This window comes from Malaclemys terrapin, chromosome 1 (assembly GCF_027887155.1).
Source record: "Malaclemys terrapin pileata isolate rMalTer1 chromosome 1, rMalTer1.hap1, whole genome shotgun sequence".
In the NCBI taxonomy this organism is placed as follows: Eukaryota; Metazoa; Chordata; order Testudines; family Emydidae; genus Malaclemys; species Malaclemys terrapin.
The window spans coordinates 272,469,595-272,491,724 of NC_071505.1; the positions used below are offsets into that span (position 1 = coordinate 272,469,595).

General features: G+C 38.3%; 1 protein-coding gene across 3 annotated transcripts in view; it reads left to right on the forward strand.

Moving 5' to 3' along the window:
• MYO16 (myosin XVI) overlaps window positions 1–22,130 on the forward strand; it is a 588,255-nt gene that overhangs the window by 503,657 nt on the left and 62,468 nt on the right. For all 3 annotated transcript variants that reach the window (XM_054013071.1, XM_054013089.1, XM_054013080.1), the window contains one exon: window positions 5,418–5,520. In XM_054013071.1, coding sequence (XP_053869046.1) covers window positions 5,418–5,520 — 103 coding nt within the window. The remainder of the gene's footprint in view (window positions 1–5,417; window positions 5,521–22,130) is intronic.

Here is a 22,130-nt window from a genome sequence, read left to right on the forward strand (position 1 = left end):
TTTCATTCTGACAACCGGGTTTGCATCTCTTTGTTTACATTTGGCATTTGTTCCTTTGTTACCTAGAGGTACAGGAATTTCTTGAACATATTCCCAGATTGGATCTTTTTTTTTTTTTTTTAATGACCTGCAGTCATGGCAATTTTTTTCCTCCAGTTCCCAGGTGTTGAAATTAACCTTAGAGGCTGCACTCTGAGCAGTTTGTCCTTTTTCCCCATGGTGTCCTGCTTTGACACTAGTTCTGCTCCTTTCTGGTTGCACACTCTGCTCCTTCTCCCTTGTTACAGAACTCCCCAGCCCTATCTGCTCCTGTAGCCCACCTGTATTTTGCTCTGCAATATTTTATTTGATTAGAGACAGAGGGAAGCAGTTGAGATTTTCTGTTTGTTTGTATTGCTGTCTGTGTACACATGGCAGGAGACAGAGCAAGGCCATTTACTTGAAGTGCCCAGAACCATCCAGAAGCAAGGTCTGGTAGGTCCTGGGCAGATCAGTGTTCTTCCGTGATCTGGAGAGTAAGTTTCCATGGTGGCTGGAGTCATAAATATTTGTAATTTGAGAAATGAGCCAATCAGAGCTCAGGTAGGGAGAAGCTATAAAATAGGAGTATGCGACCACCCAGGTGGGCTCAGTGGATGATCCTGATGATCTACATGTGATATTATGTCTTGCACTCAGAGATTGGGTCCCATGCCTCTGATGACTTTGTCAGTCTCTTGTACCCAGTAGCACTACCTCCCGGGTCCCACACAAGATCAAGTCCTTAATACAGGACATTTTTATAAAGCCATATTTATAAAGCTTGATGTCAAAAGTTATGTTTTTCCCCTGATTCTTTCTTTATGTAGAAGAGTAGCCTTAGCTGAGAGTTTTTGATAGAGGCTGGACCATTCAGCATATTTATTTTTTATGTACATGTTTTAAGAGATTTAGGACTTAACACTTTTGTATTAAATTCAGATTTCATTTTAAACAGGTTTATTTGTTAAAAGAAAAACTTCTTAAAATTTAAATCACCACCACCCAAAAAAATCTGATTAAAAAAAAATCAGATTTTTTTTTTCAAAAAATCATTGATTTTTATTCGCCCACCTGATTGTATGTATGTTTTAGGCTAGGGAATTTCTGATTTAATGTGTCATTTTTGCCAGTCTCTTTAATAAATATAATAATTTATATTGCATTATCAAGATGAAATGGGAATGTCAACTTTAAGTAAAAGGACATGAAAGTATTGTAATGCAAATTTTTAGCAGATGTTATGAATTCATTTTTATTTGCAAAGCTGAATTGACTAATCCCAAGAGCTGAAAATATAATTTAGAATTCCATTTATTATTCTGCTGCCACATTGTCTGAGATGAGGAAACCCTTGCTTAATTACGTGAAGTGCATGAATAGATGCTCTAGGATTAAGACACGCTTCTTAGTTATTTTTTCTCTCCAGAGATTGAAATTCAGATGTCTTGTGATGGTTGCTGATGGTGAAACCTAATATAAAATTATAAAAATTAGAGATGGAAAAGGCCAAGAGCCCACCCCTATACCAGTGCATGATTATTTTATTGCATAATTATTTGCTATATTTTTTAATTTTCATCCAGTTTAGATTAAAATGTCCCAAGTGACTATTTCCCTTGGAAGATTATTTCAGTCTAGTCAATTTCATAGGCACCTGAGCTCCATGTGGATTCAGGAATGGACAAGGGACCAAGGGTCCAATGCAAGACAAGGTTCATAGAAGGGAAGTTTGTTCTGCCAGGTTTGAACAATCGCAGCCCCACTGGCCGCAGTTCACTATCCCAAGCCAATGGGGGCTGCAGGAATCAGCAGCTGGCACATGCCTCGGCCCGCACCACTTCCCACAGCCCCCATTGGCCTGAAACGGCGAACCGTGGCTAGTGGGAGCTGAAATCGGCCGAACTTGCGGATGCTGCAGGTAAACAAACTGGCCCGGTCCGCCAGCAGATTTCCCTGATGGGCCGCGTGCCAAAGGTTGCTGATCCCTGGCCTAGCACCACTACCAAAGGTATCTCCCTTCAAAACGTTATTACATTGTCATTTGTAATATTAAATTTTACTGACATTGCAGTCTGATGCTTAAAATCCATCCGTGCATCTGTCCTCAGTCACTTGGGTGTCCAGATCAATACTAGCTGTGGGAGAAAGAGTGTGCCAGGGGAAGGGATCATTGGAATTCAGCAATGCAGCGCTACCTGCTTTTCTTGTTTTATGATGGCAATTCATTCTTTTTAAATGCAATTAAATGTAAACACGAGAAACCAATTCATTTTGATTGTTTTTCTGCAATGATTTATCTTTTGAATAGAAGCATTAGAACAATGCCATGCTAAATTGGCAAACAGAATATATTAAACCAAAAAAGAAGAGAGAATGAAATGGCAGCTTGAAGATTTAGAGTGGCAGTTTTGCTTCCCTCCCTCCCCCCACAACTGTTTGGTTATTTAAAAATACATCATTTAACTTACAGGTAGCAACTGCATGCCATGCTGGAGTTTCCTTATTTAAATCACCACAAGGAAATGATCTAGAGAATTGCTTTGAAGCAAGTTTTTTATAATTGAAACCTTGGGATTGTATTAATATGTGTGGCTATAACAGAGAAAACTGACAACTTCATCACTTCAGTCTACCTTAGCTCTAAAAGAGAAGGAAGTGATGGGGAAAGTGGCACAAAGAATTGTCCTTTTGTAGAAGACTTTTAAATGTTCGTGGACATAGCTCAAGCAAGTCTAATCAGTGTGTTTAAGCTCTTGAGCTGGGATTCCTCATTTTTGTGTCCCATGTGCTCCATTTTGTGTGTTCTTTCTGTTGCAGTGTAAGGGCCAGATTCTGCCACTCTTGCTCCTGTTGATTAGTACCTTATTCCGTAAGTGGTGCCATTGAAAGCAAGTCTGTGAAGTGTTTTCAAATGAGTGAAGACTTACTGTGTGTAGTGCTACAATTACAGACACAGTCTGTGTGCGAGTTCTGTGTAAATAAAATAGTGTATTGCTTTTGAGAATATTACTTTAGCTTACTGTGCTGTAACATACGCCCAGAGGAATATTCCATCCAAAGATCATCATCATTTTGGATCTTGTCAATTGTGCACTTAAGGGGAAGTGAGGGAGAAAATGATAAGATGATGTGTTTATCTGTGAAGAGCTTAGTGGAATGAATTTCCCATATTTACAAGCTTCCTGAAACTGCTGTAACAGTGTCAAGCCTCCATAACAAACAAACAAAACCACCACCTACAAGGAAGAGCTCTGTTCACAAATAATAGCAGAAGAGGTATGAGGACTATGGGGACTGAGAGGAGTTGCAATAACCCCAGAGTGCCATGTATGGTGGCTGCTCTCTGGTCCAGTCTGGTCATCTGGCTTCGAAAGGAACAAAACACATTGCTCATTCTTTGTGTTTGGGAATCGTGGAGCTGTGTGCACAGGGGGCACAGAGCTAAACCCCACTGACACAACAAACATATTTAGGGAAGTCCCATCCAGATTCACCGATGGGGGCAAGTGGGAGGTGGGGAAGAGGGTGTTGGAGATAAAGAGAGTGACTCTGCTACCAACTGTCTAACCTGTTTCCTCAGGAACAGTATCAGGAAGGGTGCCTCCAGCTGAAGAGAACTCTTATCTCCTAATTACCATTTTAGTGGTGGCTGATTTTGATCCAGTGGATCCTGTAAATTTGTCTGGGTGATAGCTTTGTTTTGGAGTCATCAAAGAGATGCCACCCAGCCCTTTTAAAAGTTTTTTTCCTTGGCTGGTTGAATATCCTTCCTCCCCTGCCCTAAGTTAGGATGTCAGAGGAGCACTGAGCATTCTCATGAGGTCCCTTAGCGTCATTCTCCCAAGCCTGATGGCTCTACGGTATGTTAATCAGTTGGGTCAGGTATGTGTGCCTGCATAAGGCTAGACTCAGGCTGCTGTTTTTGGGGGGATAGCTCAGTGGTTTGCGCATTGGCCTACTACACTCAGGGTTGTGAGTTCAATCCTTGAGGGGGCCACTTAGGGATCTGGGGCAAAATCAGTACTTGGTCCTGCTAGTGAAGGCAGGGGGTTGGACTCCTATGACCTTTCAAGGCCCCTTCCAGTTCTAGGAGATAGGGTATCTCCATTAATATATTTATTTATTTAATTTATAAGATCTTCCTGTGTACAGGGAATAATCTTTGTGACTGCAGAGGCTTCCCAGGTTATATTTCCACAGAGGCAAAGTCTGGATAGGTCTTGATGTTTCCGAGTAAATTAAATTGCTTCCGTATATAAACCTGCACCATCAATTCAATATTTGTGCAGTATTATCAGCTATTCTATAATGAGCGTGACAAAGAAAAATATGATTTTCTGATGTCCAGGAGGAAATAAAAACACTTGCCTTTAGAGGCTACCAAGCTAACTACAATATGTATTAGACAATAATGTGACCTGCAGTTCACAATAGGAGAGACAAGGTTGGGGGAGGTAATATCTTTTATTAAACCAACTTCTGTTGGTGAGAGAGACAGGCTTTCTTGCCAACAAAATTTGGTCCACTAAAAGATATTACCTCACCCACCTTGTCTCCCTCTAATATCCTGGGACCAACACCGATACAACTACACTGCATTCACAATGGGAGGCATCTGATATGTTAATGATATGTGTTGTCCTTTTACATTTTGACACAGATTTTTTTTTACATGTGCTTAACAAGGTACTATACCACATGTAAAATCAAGCTAATTCAGTTTGCTTATCTCTAAATAAAAACTTCATAGGCTGAGAATCATTTGAAAATAGGTACAGACAATTTTTTTGATGAACTAAACAGATTAAACTCCTTCAGTCTCTGACTATAAGTCATTTTTTTCAAAACCTCAAATTGTTGGAAAAAATGTACTAATTTGAGATTGGTAGAAAACCCAGCCACTTTTTAACCATGTCACTTCCAAATTAATTCTCATTAAATATCCATCTTTTAATGTGAGATTTGCTGGAAAAATATTTTCCCCTCCCAGGACCTGATCCAAAGCATAGTGAAATTAATCTGAGTTTTTCCACTGCAGTAGGTTTTAGATGAAACTGCAAAAGAACATGCAAGAAGTAAATGCTACTTTTAATGTCACCTGATACACATCATTATTGGGAGTGATAAGAGGGTGCATCTAGCAATTTAAAACTTGTATACATAGACAGTTCTGCAGATCTAGTAAATGGATTTACAAAGGCTGCAGAGACATTTTCTGTTCTAGCATTTGAACTCAGGAATACTAGCTGCAATTTCAGTGCTTAGAACACTAAACTATGTGGAAACTGAGATAGCAACTGACAATTGCAATAAACAACATTTACAATACTCTGTAACTTTAGGATACACCTGTGAACTACCTGCTTGTGCAACTATCCCTTTGCTGATTTTTGCAGGTATAAGAACTTGTCTGATACAGCACTGGGAGAGAAAAAGAAGTTATCTGCCAAGGAGAAATGTCGTCTTGTTCTTCAGCAGTGTAAATTACAAGGCTGGCAGGTTTGTGACTTATAAAATAACTAAAATATCAGTTTAGGTCTTTAAACAAGCAAGAGGAGTAATTTTCATTGTGGGAATCACCAGATCTTTTGCAAAAATATATCCTTTTGATGTTTTGGTGTGAGTAAGACATTACACGTATTCTTTGGAATGAAATAATCTGATTTACTGAATTTAGTAGAACATCATTAGCTGTGATCATTAATATGTGTAAAAAAATCAGTAAGCACTCTTGTTGGGAGTGAGGAAGCTCAATTAAGTGTACATACTTTGTAGATTAGTCTTCATCGCTTAAAGCTTTTCCAATTACATAATAATGCCCATAGTCTCCCATCTAGTGTCTGTGCATGGCTACTACCAGAGCACAGCCTCTGGTTTAGATTCATAGGTTATAAGGCAAGAAGGTTATATGATCTAATGTCCTGTATAAGAAAGACCAAAAGGTTAGAAACATGACAAAAGACAAAAACATTTCAATAGTTTCACTTTCCCCAGAAAGATTTCTTAACTCAGTTTCATCCTGAATGTCATAAGTGCCTTTCTGGGTTATGCCCTGCACCCTGACCATAGGGATCTCTATTAAAACACCCTCTAGTATAAAACCTGTTGTATGTTAACTGAGTGTGCCACTAACCTTCACAACTTTATTTGGAGCTTCAAGTGTCCAGGTGGGAAAATGCTGAGGAACTGTAATTATATATTGTAGTCCGGTCAGAAAGTGCACTGCATGGTGCCTGTGGAGTTGAACTCCACGGGGAGTCAGAAATAGTGCTAGAACAAGAGAATTTAAAAAGCAATTGGCCAGCAGTAAATGCCTGCAATTCAAGAACAATGATCTTGGCATTTGAAAACAAATCTGAAACCTTGAAAGATAGGAATGTAAAAAGGGAATTATAACACAGGATCTCTGCTGTAAAAGGGAAGGAAACTTGTGATCTCTAAAACATTTTGGATGTCCCAGCTGTAAGCTAATATAACATGTTGAAAAGTGAATTGTGCAAAAATACAACAGTATACAATGCAATGTCCTTCAAACCAGAGAATCACAGAACACTTGAGAGATTCAGACAATAAGCTCCATGGATAAGAACATTTTTAATGTGAATTTAAGGAGAAGTAATGACTCAATGGCTGAGAAGCACTGGAAGGGAAGATGTGCTGAGGCAAATAAATGACCTTCGCTCCATGCACATACTCCAAAGAGCGGTGAGCTATGGGGAGTGAACAGAGAGGTGTCCATGACTGAAGGGGAGAAATAACCAGTGTAAGGTTAGAATGTAAGTTTGCTGTAGGTGAAGGCCCAGTAAGTACAAGAGTTAACCAGCACAGTAGGTGACATAAAAGCAAGAATCCACGTCTCCAGCATCGGTGAGTAATGTGTGCCACATAATCCCTCTTTTCATTTTTTGGCTTGTTTGACTAATCATGAAAGTTGAACTTTAAATAACAGTCTAAAAGAGGAAGCTTATACAATCAGCAGTTGTCATGGATGTCCTCCTCTGTGCTACAACAGTAGAGGAATCTTTAAAAGGCAAGAAGGGGAGCAGAAAGAAAAGAAAAGGAAGAATTAGTAATACAGGATGATGTCAGTGAACAAAGCCTTGAGAAAAGGAGTTATCTTGTACTGTATCACTAAAAAAACCACACAAGAGGTAGGGGGTGCATGTATAACCAATTTAGTCTGTCCTGTTGCCAGCAGTGATTACTTCAAATGAATCAGTGTTGGAATAGAAAATTTATTTGATGTAGGAGTTCATGAATAAGTCAAAGCAAAGTCCTCCCCAGAATTCTTGCCTATTATTCCCTGAAGAGCACTAGCAGATTGACTGATAAATATATAATCCAAATGAACTATGAAGAAGTAGAAGAAAGTGATGGAAATAACCCCGTCTCTATATGACACCACAAGAGAAAGGAAAAACAACGTGGAGTACTTGTGGCACCTTAGAGATCAACAAATTTATTTGGGCATTAGCTTTCGTGAGTGAAAACCCACTTCATCAGATGCATGGAGTGGAAAGGAACAGTAGGCAGGTATATATACACAGTACATGAAAAGATGGGAGTTGCCTTATCAAGTTGGGGGTCAGTGCTAACGAGACAATTCAATTAAAGTGGAAGTGGGTTATTCTCAACAGTAGAATACCAAGGGAGGAAAAAGCAGTTATGTAATTTGATGGTGTCTAGTTTGCGAATTAATTCCAGTTCTGCAGATTCTCATTGGAGTCTGTTTTTGACGTTTTTTTGTTGAAGAATTGCCACTTTTAAGTCTGTTATTAAGTGTCCGGGGAGACTGAAGTGTTCTCTGACTAGTTTTTGAATGTTATAATTCTTGACTTCTGATTTCTGTCCATGTATTCTTTTGCGTAGAGACTGTCCAGTTTGGCCAATGTATGTGACAGAGGGGCATTGCTGGCACATGATGGCATATATCACATTGGTAGATGTGCAAGTGAATGAGCCCTTGATGGTGTGGCTGCTGTGGTTAGGTTCTATGATGGTGTCCCTTGAATAGATATGCGAACAGAGTTGGCAACAGGGTTTGTTGCAGGGATTGGTTCCTGGGTTAGTGTTTTTGTTGTGTGGTGTGTAGTGGCTGGTAGTATTTGCTTCAAGTTGGGGGGCTGTCTGTAAGCGAGGAGTGGCCTGTCTCCCAAGATCTGAGAGACTGAGGGATCATCCTTCAGGATAGGTTGTAGATCCTTGATGACGCACTGGAGAGGTTTTAGTTGAGGGCTGAAGGCGATGGCTAGTGGCGTTCTGTTACTTTCTTTGTTGGGCCTGTCCTGTAGTAGGTAACTTCTGGGTACCCTTCTGGCTCTGTCAATCTGTTTCTTCACTTCACCAGGTGGGGATTGTAGTTTTAAGAATGCTAGATAGAGATCCTGTAGGTGTTTGTCTCTGTCTGAGGGATTGGAGCAAATGCGGTTGTATCTTAGAGCTTGGCTGTAGACAATGGATTGTGTGATGTGATCTGGATGAAAGCTGGAGGCATGTAGGTAAGTATAGCAGTCAGTAGGTTTTCTGTATAAGGTGGTCTTTATGTGACCATCGCTTATTTGCACTGTAGTGTCCAGGAAGTGGATCTCTTGTGTGGACTGGTCCAGGCTGAGGTTGATGGTGGGGTGGAAATTGTTGAAATCCTGCTGTGGGGCCAGGCGGTTACCCATGGCAGTTCCGCTGACTTGAAGGTATAAATTGTCCCCAAATCTGGAATAGTTGTGGGTGAGGACAAAGTCACAAAGTTCAGCCATCAGGTTTGCTGTGACATTATCGGGTATACTGTTCCTGATGGCTTGTAGTCCATCTTTCTGCGGAATGTTGGTGTAGAGAGCCTCTACATCCATAGTTGCTAGGATGGTGTTTTTTGGAAAACCATCAGGAAGTCAGTGGTGTCTCGAAGATAGCTGGGAGTGCTCGTAGTGTAGGGCCTGAGGAGAGAGTCTACATAGTCAGACGGTCCTGCCAATGCCTGAGATGATGGGGCATCCAGGATTCCCAGGTTTATGGATTTTCGGTAGCAGATAGAATACCTCTGGTTGGGGCTCTAGGGGTGTGTCTTTGTAGATTTGTTCCTGTGCTTCTTTAGGCAGTTTCTTGAGCAGATGGTATAGTTTCTTTTGGTAACCCTCAGTGGGATCAGAGGGTAATGGCTTGTAGAATGTGGTATCATAGAATTGCCTAGCAGCCTCTCATTCATATTCCGACTTATTCATGATGACGACAGCACCTCCTTTGTCAGCCTTTTTGATTATGAGGTCAGAGTTGTTTCTGAGACTGTGGATGGCGTTGTGTTCTGCACGGCTGAGGTTATGGGGCAAGTGATGCTGCTTTTCCACAATTTCAATTCGTGCACTTTGGCAGAAGCACTCTGTGTAGAAGTCCAGTTTGTTGTTTTGACCTTCAGGAGGAGTCCACGCAGAATCCTTTTGCCTATAAATTCAGTGGTGGAGGAAAATTAAGCACACTCTGGACTACTTTTTTCAGAGTGGAAGAGTGATAAATTGTTTAACCTTATTGCTAAAATGCACCATGCCACCCTATTTGAGTATGTAGATCCTCATTGCTATTAGATATTAAGTTAAAAAAAAAACTGTGTTCTTAGTAAGCTCTCAAAAATGAGCAATTTATTTTTTTTACTTGACTATCTCTATCTGGCTTTTAATTTAACTCATGAGTTTGGAAAGCTTTCTAATAACTAAAAACCAGCAACAACAACAAACCCAGAGCCTACTCAATGAACAATTTATTCCCCAAAACGTTGGAGCCTGGTCAGAATAAACACGTATGCTATCAGTAATATAACATAGTGCGGGCTGCATCGCAGAGGCAGATGAGTGAGATCTAGGGATAGAATCCATTCATGCTTTATTTTCTGTTTTATAAAACTCAAGAGTAAACAACATCAACCAGTCATGAGCTGGTGCTTGATTCAGCAGCTTCCATGTTGAAAGGAAAGTATTTGTTAGAAAAGTGTTGATAGTTTTATGAAAGGTTCCTTGTTATTTGGGTAAGTTGAACTGGAGATAATTATACTAGGACAAAAAGGAGCTGTTTTATTAAAGCTGGCATACAATACAAAGCACTTCTACTGCTGCACTTAGCTTAACTGCTGAAATGTGAGTTGTAAAAGTGCAGTCTTATTAACAAAAAGACATTTTCACATCGTTTTTCTGTGCTGTTGCTTTGATATGGCTTTCTTTTCAATTTAAATACATACTTGAGCAGTGTGCAGCCATGCAACAAGCTGTAGCTGCCTACTGCAAAGGAAACATTGTTAGCACACCATATCAAGTAAAAAAAATTAGGGCTGTCAAGCGATTAAAAAAATTAATCGTGATTAATCGTACTGTTAAATAATAATAGAATACCATTTATTTAAATATTTTTGGATGTTTTCTACATTTTAAAATATATTGATTTCAGTTACAACATAGAATACAAAGTGTACAGTGCTCACTTTATATTTATTTTTTATTACAAGTATTTGCACTGTAAAAAACAAAAGAAATCGTATTTTTCAATTCACCTAATACAAGTACTGTAGTGCAATCTCTTTATTGTGAAAGTTGAACTTACAAATGTAGAATTATGATAAAAAAAACTGTATTCAAAAATAAAACAATGTAAAATTTTAGAGCTTGCCAATCGCTCAGGCAAACAAGTTTGTTTACATTTGCAGGAGATAATGCTGCCTGTGTGTTGTTTACAATGTCTCCTGAAAGTGAGAACAGGCATTCTCATGGCACTGTTGTAGCCGATGTCGCAAGATATTTACGTGCCAGATGTGCTAAAGAGTCATATGTCCCTTCATGCTTCAACCACCGTTCCAGAGGACATGCATCCATGCTGATGACGGGTTCTGCTCGATAACAATCCAAAGCAGTGCAGACCAACATATGTTCATTTTCATTATCTGAGTCAGATGCCACCAGCAGAAGGTTGATTTTCTTTTTTGGTGGTTCCGGGTTCTGTAGTTTCTGCATCGGAGTGTTGCTCTTTTAAGACTTCTGAAAGCATGCTCCACACTCATCCCTCTCAGATTTTGGAAGGCACTTCAGATTCTTAAACCTTGGGTCAAGTGCTGTAGCTATCTTTAGAAATCTCACATTGGTACCTTCTTTGTGTTTTGTCGAATCTTTAGTGAAAGTGTTCTTAAAATGAACATCATGTGCTGGGTCATCATCCGAGACTGCTGTAACATGAAATATATGGCAGAATGCGGGTAAAACAGAGCAGGGGACATACAATTCTCCCACAAGGAGTTCAGTCACAAATGTAATTAACACGTTATGGAATGGTGGCCAAAGCATGAAGGGCCATACAAATGTTTAGCATATCTGGCACCTAAATACCTTGCAATGCCAGCTACAAAAGTGCCATGCAAATGCCTGTTCTCACTTTCTGGTGACACTTTAAATAAGAAGAGGACATCATTATCTCCTATAAACGTAAACAATCTTGTTTGTCTTAGCAATTGGCTGAACAAGAAGTAGGACAGAGTGGACTTGTTGGCTCTGAAGTTTTACATTGTTTTGTTTTTGAGTGCAGTTACATAACAAAAAAATCTACAGTTGTAAGTTGCTCTTTCACGATAAAGAGATTGCATTACAGTACTTGTATGAGGTGAATTGAAAATACTATTTCTTTTGTTTATCATTTTTACAGTGTAAACATTTGTAATAAAAATAACATATATTTTTCAATTACAGCACAGAATACAATATATATGAAAACGTGGAAAAACATCCAAATATTTAATAAGTTTCAATTGGTATTCTATTGTTTAACAGTGTGATTAAAACTGCGATTAATCACGATCAATTTTTTTAATCATGATTAATTTTTTGAGTTAATTGCATGAGTTAACTGTGATTAATCAACAGCCCTAAAAAATCTCTAAACCAATATACACTATTCCTATTCCTTTGAGATTTCAAATGATGGGCTTAATCCAACTCCCAGTGAAGTCCAACGAAGGTTATGTAATCCCCATCACTGGAGGTTTTTAAGAACAGGTTGGACAAACACCTCTCAGGGATGGTCTAAGTTCACTTGGTCCTGCTTCAGATCAGGGGGCTAAACTAAATGACCTCACGAGATCCCTTCCAACCTATATTTCTATGATTCTATGGAAGTTTTGCCATTGACATTAGAGGGAGCAGAATTGATCCCAGTAAATTCAGGGACACATTCAATAAAAGTACCCCAGGGCCATTGAACTCCCACTTTAGTGTAGCACAACCAACTGGCCTTCGGCCAACTTTGTACTCACATTCCACTAGTAAAGGTTTCTAATCCTCACATTCTATTCTCATTTTCATTTTTTCAAAAAAATTTCAATTTTTAAAAAATATTTCAGAATATTTACTAAGCAAAACACACTACTCCCACAACACGCAGTTTGCGATTGTTAGCAATATTTGGGACAAATATATGGCACAAACAATCTTTGGCTGTTCTTACTTCATAATGACAGAAGGAAAGTTTCATTTATTTGGATTATCATTCCCCGCACAGTTGAACTTGAAAATATAAATTCAGTAAAGGTGTAGTTAACACAGTAGCTTATTGAGCTTTCTAGTCAAAACTCTCAAGTTTAAATTTTGATTGGCTGACGTCAGTAGCCTGCAGTTAATCCTTTTTTTGTCATTTTATACAGACCTTGTTTGCATCTTTGCAAACTCTATCCTAACTTTTCATTCTTATTCCCAAAAGAGTGTTCTATGATTTAAAGCTGGTGTAGTTATCAATGGCTAGTCCAGCAGGGTAGGACTAGACTAGAATGGACCTTTCAAGCTTTGAATATTAGAAATACTATTTTGAGTAAGAAATAGGAATCATAAAATTTTTGCCTTTTGGGAGCATTGTTTTAACTTAATACTTTAACCTTTGGTGTAACTAGTTTACCTTCTCCAAAGCCCTCAGCAATTCTTTCTTCCCAATAGCCTTCAACACCTATACCATTCAGATCTCAGAAACTGAGGAGAATTGGACAGGACTGGTACTTGGATGGGAGAACTCAGAGGAATGTTAGGTCTGCAGGAAATGGTACTGGTAGTTCAGTATGGTTGATTCTCTTCCTTCAGAGTCAGGTACTGAACAATTGCCTAAGCATGTTGCCAGGAGTTCAGTGCTGCTGAAGGTTTACTCATAGGAATTAATGGGGTTATAGCAGAAGCCCACAATGTTCCTGAACATACCACCCTCTCCAGTTTGAAGGACCCTATACATGTTATGGTTCTCAGGGTTTTTTTTTAATTAAATCCTTATGCAAGTGGAATCCCCAGCTGCCCATTTAGGATTGCTCTAAGTCCACTTTGCACCAGCAGAGTGTCAAAAGAGGAATTTAAAATAATGCAGGATTTGGTCCATGACTCTTATCAAGTACAAAGAAATGCATGTTTCATGACCCAAGAGTTTTTACTGCATTTTTGTGATATCAGGATCTAAATATGTTCTTTTACATGATACGATTAAAACACAAATGTTAAATCAATATGTTTATCAAAAGATAGTAGATATTTTCATAAAGTACTTAATTGTGCTTTTTGCTCTCTCTGGGAAATCATATTGTAGTGGTAGTTTAATAGAATGCGCAAAACATAGTTGATTTATGATAAAATTATGTATATGGACTTCTGCATGTGAGACACCAGTGTGTACCTATGTACATTTTATGTTTCTATTTCAGCAGTTTTGTTGTTGTTTATATTTGGCGATTATTGATTTAACAACATTATGTGTTTTGGCTCAGAATTAAAGTAGCTGTGTTGTAATGAAATATGTATTTCTTTGTACTTGATATGAATATAGTGTTTGATTATTTTGTAGACAGTGTAACTATTCTTTTTTCCTTCATTGAAGATGTTTGGATTTTGTAAATGTATCAATTTATAAATTTGTCATTTAGAAATCTTAACTGTTTTTGAAACAAAAAGTTTTTCTCAATGTCCTATTTTTAACACAGTTTGTTTTCTTTTATGACATTTAAAATAAAGATACAGTTTTAAAGATACTAAATAAATAGGAAAGAGGAGTTGCCAGACTATAAAATTAAAGGAGTTAATAATGCCCCTACTAGACTGGGAAATGTTTGTGCAAAGAATCTGATAGCAAAAAATGCATTGTCTAAACAACACATAATCCCATTCTGGGATTGGAAAGAATTTGTCAGTGGCAGGAGCCGTCACAGAATATATTACATAAGAACATAAAAATGGCCACACTGGGTTAGACCAATGGTCCACTTAGCCCAGTATACTGTCGTCTGACAGTGGCGGGTACTGGGTGCTTCAGAGGGAATGAACAAAACAGGACAATGTATTCACTTTCTCCGTGCCATTCATAATTTTATAGACATCTATCACATCCCCCCTTGGTTGCTTGTTATCTAAACTGAACACTCCCAGTCTTATTTATCTCTTCTCATATGAAAATTGTTCCATACCCCCAATCATTTTTGTTGTACTTCTCTACCTTTTCTAATTCTAATGGTTTGAGTTGGGGCAACCAGAATTGCACACAGTATTCAAGGTGTGAACATACCATGGGTTTATATGATGGCATTATGATATTTTCTGTCTGATTATCTATCTCCTTCTTAATGGTTCCTATCATTCTATTAGCTTTTTTGACTGCTGCTGCACAATGAGCAGATGTTTTCAGAGAACTATCCAAAGTGTCTCCAAGTTCTTTTTCTTGAAGGATAACAGCTAGTTTTGATCACATCATTTTGTATGTAAAGTTGGGATTATGTTTTCCAATGTACATTACTTTGCATTTATCCACACAGAACTTCTTCGGCTGTTTTGTTGCCCAGTCACCCAATTTAGTGAGATCCCTTTGTAACTGTTCACAGTTAGCTTTGGACTTAACTATCTTGAGTAGTTTTGTATCATCTGCAAACTTTACCTCCTCACTGTTTATTCCCTTTTCCAGATCATTTATGAATATGTTGAACAGCACTGGTCCCACTATATATCTGTAGGGGACCCAGCTATTTACTTTTCTCCACTGTGAAAATTGACTGTTTATTCCTGCCCTTTGTTTCCTGTCTTTTTTAACCAGTTACTGAGCCATGAGAGGATTTCTTCCCTCTTATCTCATGACTTCTTACTTTGCTCAAGAACCTTTGTTGAGGCATCTTGTCAAAGGTTTTCTGAAAATCCAAGTACACTACATCAACTGGATCACCCTTTTCCACATACTTGTTGACACCTTCAAAAAATTCTAATGGATTTGTGAGACATGATTTCTCTTTACAAAAGCCATGTTAACTCTTCCCCAACAAATAGGGTTCATCCATGTGTCTGATAATTCTGTTCTTTACTATAGTTTCAACCAGTTTGCCTGGTATTGAAGTTAGGCTTACCAGTTTGTAATTGCCAGGATCGCCTCTGAAGCCTTTTTTTTCTTCTAAATTCGCATTACATTAGCTAACCTTCAGTCATCTGGTACAGAGGTGGAGTTAAGCGACAGGTTACGTATTTCATATCTGAGTTCCTTCGAAACGCTTGGGTGAATACCATCTGGTCCTAATGATTTATTACTATTTAATTTATCAATTTGTTCCAAAACCTCTGCTATTGACCTCAGTCTGGGACAGTTCCTCAGATTTGTCACCTAAAAAGAATGGCTCAAGTGTCGGAATCTTCCTCACCTACTCTGCAGCAAAGGCTGATGCAAAGAATTCATTTAGCTTCTAGGCAATGCTCTTGTTGTCTTCCTTAAGTGCTCCTTTAGAGCTCAGATGTCCAGTGGCCCCACTGATTGTTTGGCAGGCTTCCTGCTTTCTGATGTACCTAAAAAAATTGTTGATAGTTTTTGTGTCTTTAGCTAGTTCTTCTTCAAATTCTTTCTTGGCCTGCCTTATACCTCTACACTTGACTTGCAAAGTGTATGTTCCTTTCAATTTTCCTCAATCGGATTTTACCTCCAATTTTTAAAGGATGGCTTTTTGCTGCTACCCACCTCCTTTATTCTGCCACAGTGGCTTTTTTTTTTTTAATTGGGGTATACATTTGGTTTGAGTCTCTATTATGGTGTTTTTAAATAGTTTCAATGCAGTTTGCAGGCATTTTATTCTTGTGACTTTTCCTTTTAATTTCTCTTTTTTCCATTTATTTATCGCTGGCCAGTCCTATTGACTGCCTGGCCTGAAGCACTACTGCATCCCACCCTCCCAAGAGTCTGCTGGAGGAACCCAAGGAGTAAATTGGACCCTTATTTTGCCAACTAAAAAATTATTTGCATTGTGTGACATAAATGGACACAAACAAAAATGTTAGTCACAGTCTCCTTGGGCTGCGAGATCTTTAAGGGATGGGTCTTTAATTTTCACCTAGGTGTGCACATGTGCTCTTACTCTCTATCTTCTGAACTCTGTTCCTAGGTTCCTATTTTTAACTTTTTGCTTCTTGAACATGTTTCGGTTCTGTTCCTTCCTTCTTTTTTCCTCTCTTCCTTGTATATCTGTTTAAGACCTAAAGACTTGAAAGCTCTTTATTTGTTTTATATTGCATATGTGTTTAAATCTCAGCCCATATCTTTGTCCAGGCCGATCTCTTTGCTTCAGAGATTGTTTTCTCTGATTACATGTCCCCTGATCCTTTCCTCCACAGCCAAGCTTTTGCAATCCTCCTCTTTTAGCCTACTTTCTCCTCTACATACTTCTCATTCCCTCTAGCCCTCTTTATCTCTTTCCTCCTATGCAGCACATGCCTTTGTAGTTGTTATTTTATATATCTGGCTTTGTCTTCCAGGCTTTCAGCTCCCAACTGTTGCTGCTATTGCTGTCTCTCATTGTCTGTATGTCTGTCTCAACACACATACATATTTTTTTCTTTTCAGTCCTTCTGCATATTTCTAGCATTTTCAAATAACAGAGCTGTCAGTCTATTTTGTAGCAGTTGTAATTATTGGGGCTGCTCAGTGCTGAAGTAAACCAAACCCTCAAAGTGCCAGTAGCACACCCGGTTCAGAGGTAAACACAGTAGGTGCTTCAACAGCTAGGCCTTTTAGGCACTAGCCCTGGTGTGTCCCAATAACCCCGTTCCGACACATGTAAGTGAAAGGGTACTTTACTAAGGCTGGCAGGAAAGGGAAAGTTTGCAAGTAACCTAGGTACAGGGGCTTACGCAGTTAGAATTTAAAGTAAGCAATAGTGGTTCTTGTTTAGGTCCATGGGCAGTCCAATCAAGAGTCAGGACTCTTCAGGCCTGGTGCCTGGAGTTCCCTCTCCAATTCAGTCTCTATTCTAGCAAATAGGATCTTGCAGATTTCCAGGCCAAGCTCAGTTAGCGCCCCACAAGTCCCATAGAGACCTGCGCCCAGCTGTAATATCTGGCAGTGAAAACCTGTTCTGCATTCAGGTCCTAGGGGTCCCTCAGTGCCTCCAGCTTCTCTGTATCTTCTGGCACACCATGCAGCAGCCACTTCCCAACAAACCCCAGCTATTTCCTGGTTCAGGACCTTTCTCCTTACCTGGAGAGAGGAAATGGAAGTGCAGCAAAGAGGGGATGCTCTAAAGCCCCAATTCTTGAGACACTAACACATGCTTATTGTTATTTATGTGAGCATGGGTCTACTCATGTGCCTTAAGCTAAGGGCATACATAAGCATTTGCAGAATTGACGTCCTATTTGGTTCATGCCAGAATCAGAGGTCATTAGTATGCCAGAGACAATGGAACAAGGCCTTAAAAATGTGTAAGTAAAAGCTCATAAATAAAGCAGAAAGTTAGTGCTTTTACAAATAATAGTTCAGTTCTTATATCTGTGCCCTGTAACTGTGTATGTCATTATAATGATTTTATATACATTAATACCACAAAAAGACAAATTTTACAATAGCTTTAGGTTTTTTTCACATTTCATTAATGTACTATGAAAATGTGTGTCATGTAAAATATCTTTATATTATAACTGTCTGTCTTTTCTAGGTAGCTATTTTGAACGTACTGCCAGAAACACACAGCACTCCCACAAATTGCCTTTTTTAAACTAAAGAATAGCTTCACAGATTCCCTTGACACCTATTAAGTATGATCTAATACTGCCTTTATACCACCTACACTCCATCTCAGCAACCATTCCGTAATTTTGAATGTCTGTACTTTTGCATCCTACACCTTTTCTTTAAAAAAAATAGCAGTAATTGAAGCTTTGGTAGTCATCAATGACAATTTTACTTAATCTTTAAGAATGTATCATTTTGAAAAATAACATTAAAACCCTTATGATTTTCTAATTAAAATAACTATGACTATAATTCACAGATCGTTTACTTTTACAGGAGACTGAATGACATTAAAATTTCAACCTCAGATGAGAGCATTTTGTAGTCCTGAAAGTATTGAGAAGTGAGTGTCTTGGTAGTAGAACATTTTAACCTTCCCCCCCGCCCCCTTGACAAGCAAGAAACATTATGTGATTAGAGAGAAGACCAAAATGAAGACAGGCTGTAGTCTCAAAAACTGTTTTTATGAGACACATAACTGATGTATGAAATCCAAACATTTTCATTATTCTCCCTTTCAAGGAGCATCAACATTATACATTGTGGAGTGAGTATAGATGTTCTAGGTTAACTTCAGAAGATTCATTTCAAAGGTAGATCTATACAAAGCTCAATTAATACTAAAGTAATCTAATGTCTCATGCCAATTTCTCTAACAGTAGATGTTGTTTAAAGGTGTACTGTCAGTAGAGATGTCACATATTGCAAAAAATCGTAAATAGTGTTTACGCAAATTTAAAAATGAATTTGCTTCAGTCATGATTGTGTTCCTTTTGGGTTCACTTATAAAGCTCCATAGGCTTCTTTGAGCTTCCCATCTAATTATAAACTCATCCACTCCAGGAATATATACAATACTGTGTTTCTTATGAGACTAAGTGCAACTAACCAACAAATTTCATATATAAAGAGTTTTAAATTCTCAAAGTGAATTTTTCATGTTCAATCCAAAGGCTAAAAGAAAAATGCAAAAACAAAAATGTGTTGAATAAATACAAGTGATGTACAAATTTGAGGAAGCTTTAGTCCGCTCATTCAGTCAAACATTTGCATGCAGAAAAAGAGAGAAAATCATTTAGCATCAGCTGTTTGTAATACTCGTCTTTTCAACAAAAATATATCCACTGAAGTGAAAATGCTAAACACAGAAAAGTGTCTATAGTTTTGCATTATTATTTTAAATATTTTGGTAGTTAGGATGTCATTGTACATGTACATGGTAATTTAAAATATATAATCCCCGCCCAGAGGACTTTATAGCAGCATGGAAACAGACATGAAAAGAGTGAAAGAAAGATGCTTAGAGGGTGGTTAGGAAGAAGAATTGTGTGGAGCTATGTGGGGAATATGCAGAAATCAGAGCAGGCACACAACTGGGCAGAGCCTTGAAACTGAGAATGAAAAGCTTCAATTTGATACAGAAGGCTAATGGAAACCTTAGAAAAGAAGGTAAAAAGAGGAAGTAACATAATCAGAGTAGAAGGAAAAGATTAGTTTAATGGGTGTCATCATGCCCAACATTGGGGCCTCTGAGAACCACTCTAATACAAATAATAAATAATGATAATAATACTAACAGAAGGATTTTGGATGAGTGGAGTAAAGTAGTGAGGAGCAGGGATACCAGAGAGAAGGGGGTTGCAGTAGTCAAGACAAGAAATGAGAACAGCATAGCAAACGTGTTAGCCATAGGGATAGAGAAGAAAAGAACAGGTTTTTTTCTGGGGGGGGGGGGAGGGTTGGAGGGGGAAGTTTGAAAAGTTGATGATTGAGAGCTTAGTGACAACCCATAGAACTTAGTGACAAACTTGATGTGGTGGGAGAAGTCAAGAGAGGAATCTAATATCACACCAAAATTTTGGACGTGTGTGTCAGGAAGGAAGATGGAATTTTCAGCAGTGAGGACGAAGAGAGGAATTTGGGATGATTTTCCTGGGGAAATAAGGGGAGTTATTTGTTGGTACATTCACTTGACCTTGAAGCAGGGAATCCAAGAGTAGATGCCTGAAGGACAGAGATGCAAATCTAAACAAAGGTAGAGAGACTGGGGGCGGAGAGAGAGAGATATGTGGGAATAGAGATGATAGTTGAAGCCATGATAACATTTGAGGTTATCCAGAAAATAGTCGAGAAAAAAAGAGGAGACCTGAGGACAGAGCCCTAAGGAAAGGCAGCAGAGACTGGGCAAGGAGTGATGGAGAAACCAAAAGAGACACTAAAGGAGCAAGTCAGAGAATTAAGAGAACCAGGCAGGTATAGAATGGTGAAAGTTTGGGAAGGAGGGAGAGATCAACTGCACAAAGTCAGCTGATAAATCAAGAAGGATAACCCCATAGAGGAATGGCCCCATAGACTACAGTATAAAGAGGTCACTAGAGACCTTGGTGAGATCTTTTTGGCTAAGTAAGGAAGTGGTGGTTGCATTTCTTTGACTCAAGGAAAAGGCATAGTCTTGCTTGTATAAGCAAGTATACTTGTATAGTAAAAGGCAGGGAGAAATGATTCTGCAAATTCTATTGCAAGATAAAAGTAATTTTATTCCACTTTGTGAAAGGAATAACTATTCCAGAATAAAACCGCTTGTATTCTGCAATAGAGTGTCCATATGGAAGAATTATTCCAAAATAGCTATAGTGGAATAATTATTCCATAATAGCTATGCTGAAGAATTTTCCCATGTAGACAAGGCCTAAGATTCTCTGTAGGTTTCTACTAAAGCAAGTTTAGTGAAATGTAGTTCCCACCTCCCTCAAAAGGCTTAATTTACTATGATGATTGTGCACGAGAATGAAATAGATAGAAATTTTAGAAAAGAGTCTTTGCATCTTTATATATAAGATATATATATAAATAAGAATCTTTATATCCTCAAATCAGAATTTAGATAACTCACCTATCATTTTCATCTGCAAAATTTGGGAGTTAAATTACTGAAGGCCACTTTGAACATTTGGTCCAAAACATCAATCTACATGAAGTCACAGGAATGGAAGAATGCCCTAAACCATTTCTGAATTTGGTTTTAAGTTTCTAGACTTGATTTATATTTCATAGTTTAGCATTATTATCAGTGGCATATATCTGCCAGTAGTGGTCAGATAGAAAAGAGTGAGTTGAAGAAAGTGTGCACATTTCCTTGCTAATTCCTGTGTCTCAGATTTATACTACAAGTAGATATTGTACAAAGTGTCACACCAATTTGCTGCCAAAAATGGTGAGCAATTTCAAAAAAGAAAGACAGTACACTAAGTGAAGTAATAAACATTGAGCAACTATCCTCTGTAACTTTCTGGGAATGCAACAAACATAATAAAACAAAACAAATGAATAGTTAGATGGTATCTACAGCATGAAGAGTGAAGCTTGACAATTTTGGACCTCCCTTTCCCACAACACACACATAAACCAAAGCAAGCAACATAGTGTAAGTTAATGAAACCACCACAACTGTAAATTTGGTTTTGTGAATGTCATATTCTTCCAGATATTTAGGAATTTTTACAGGAAATATCATACCGGATCTTACCATTGGTCCCTCTTGTACAGTATCTTATTCCCAACAATAGCTAATACTGGGTGTCTCAGAGGCAATTATAAAACTCCCATAATGCAGTTACTTGTTTATTGATATATGGAGGTGGGAGAGGAGAGGAAATTTATTCTTGACCCAACTAATAAAAGTAGCTGGAATGTTTGGTAGGCACGCAGGAGGCAAGTTGATTAGCGAGAATAGCACTTTTATTAACTACAAAAGTAGCTATCTAAATAAAAGAATTAACAAAGTCTTTCGCAGAAAAACATTATGTATCTTCTCACTAGCAAAATCATTCCCATGCCTTCCAACATCAAGAGCACTGGTAGTCATAATTATTTTCCTATCTGGTGAATTTTGTTGTCCAAACCACCTACACTTTACAGAAATGTAGTTTGTATGTTAGAAGATCTGAAATTTGAGACTTCCAATTTTGAATTTGAATAATCTCATTATAACAGTAAGTAGCCACACATATAGGTCTCACTTGTCAGTTAAGCCTGTGGCCAGAATAATGTGTAGTATAATAGCATAAGGGCTGGAGGGAAACAATCCCCCC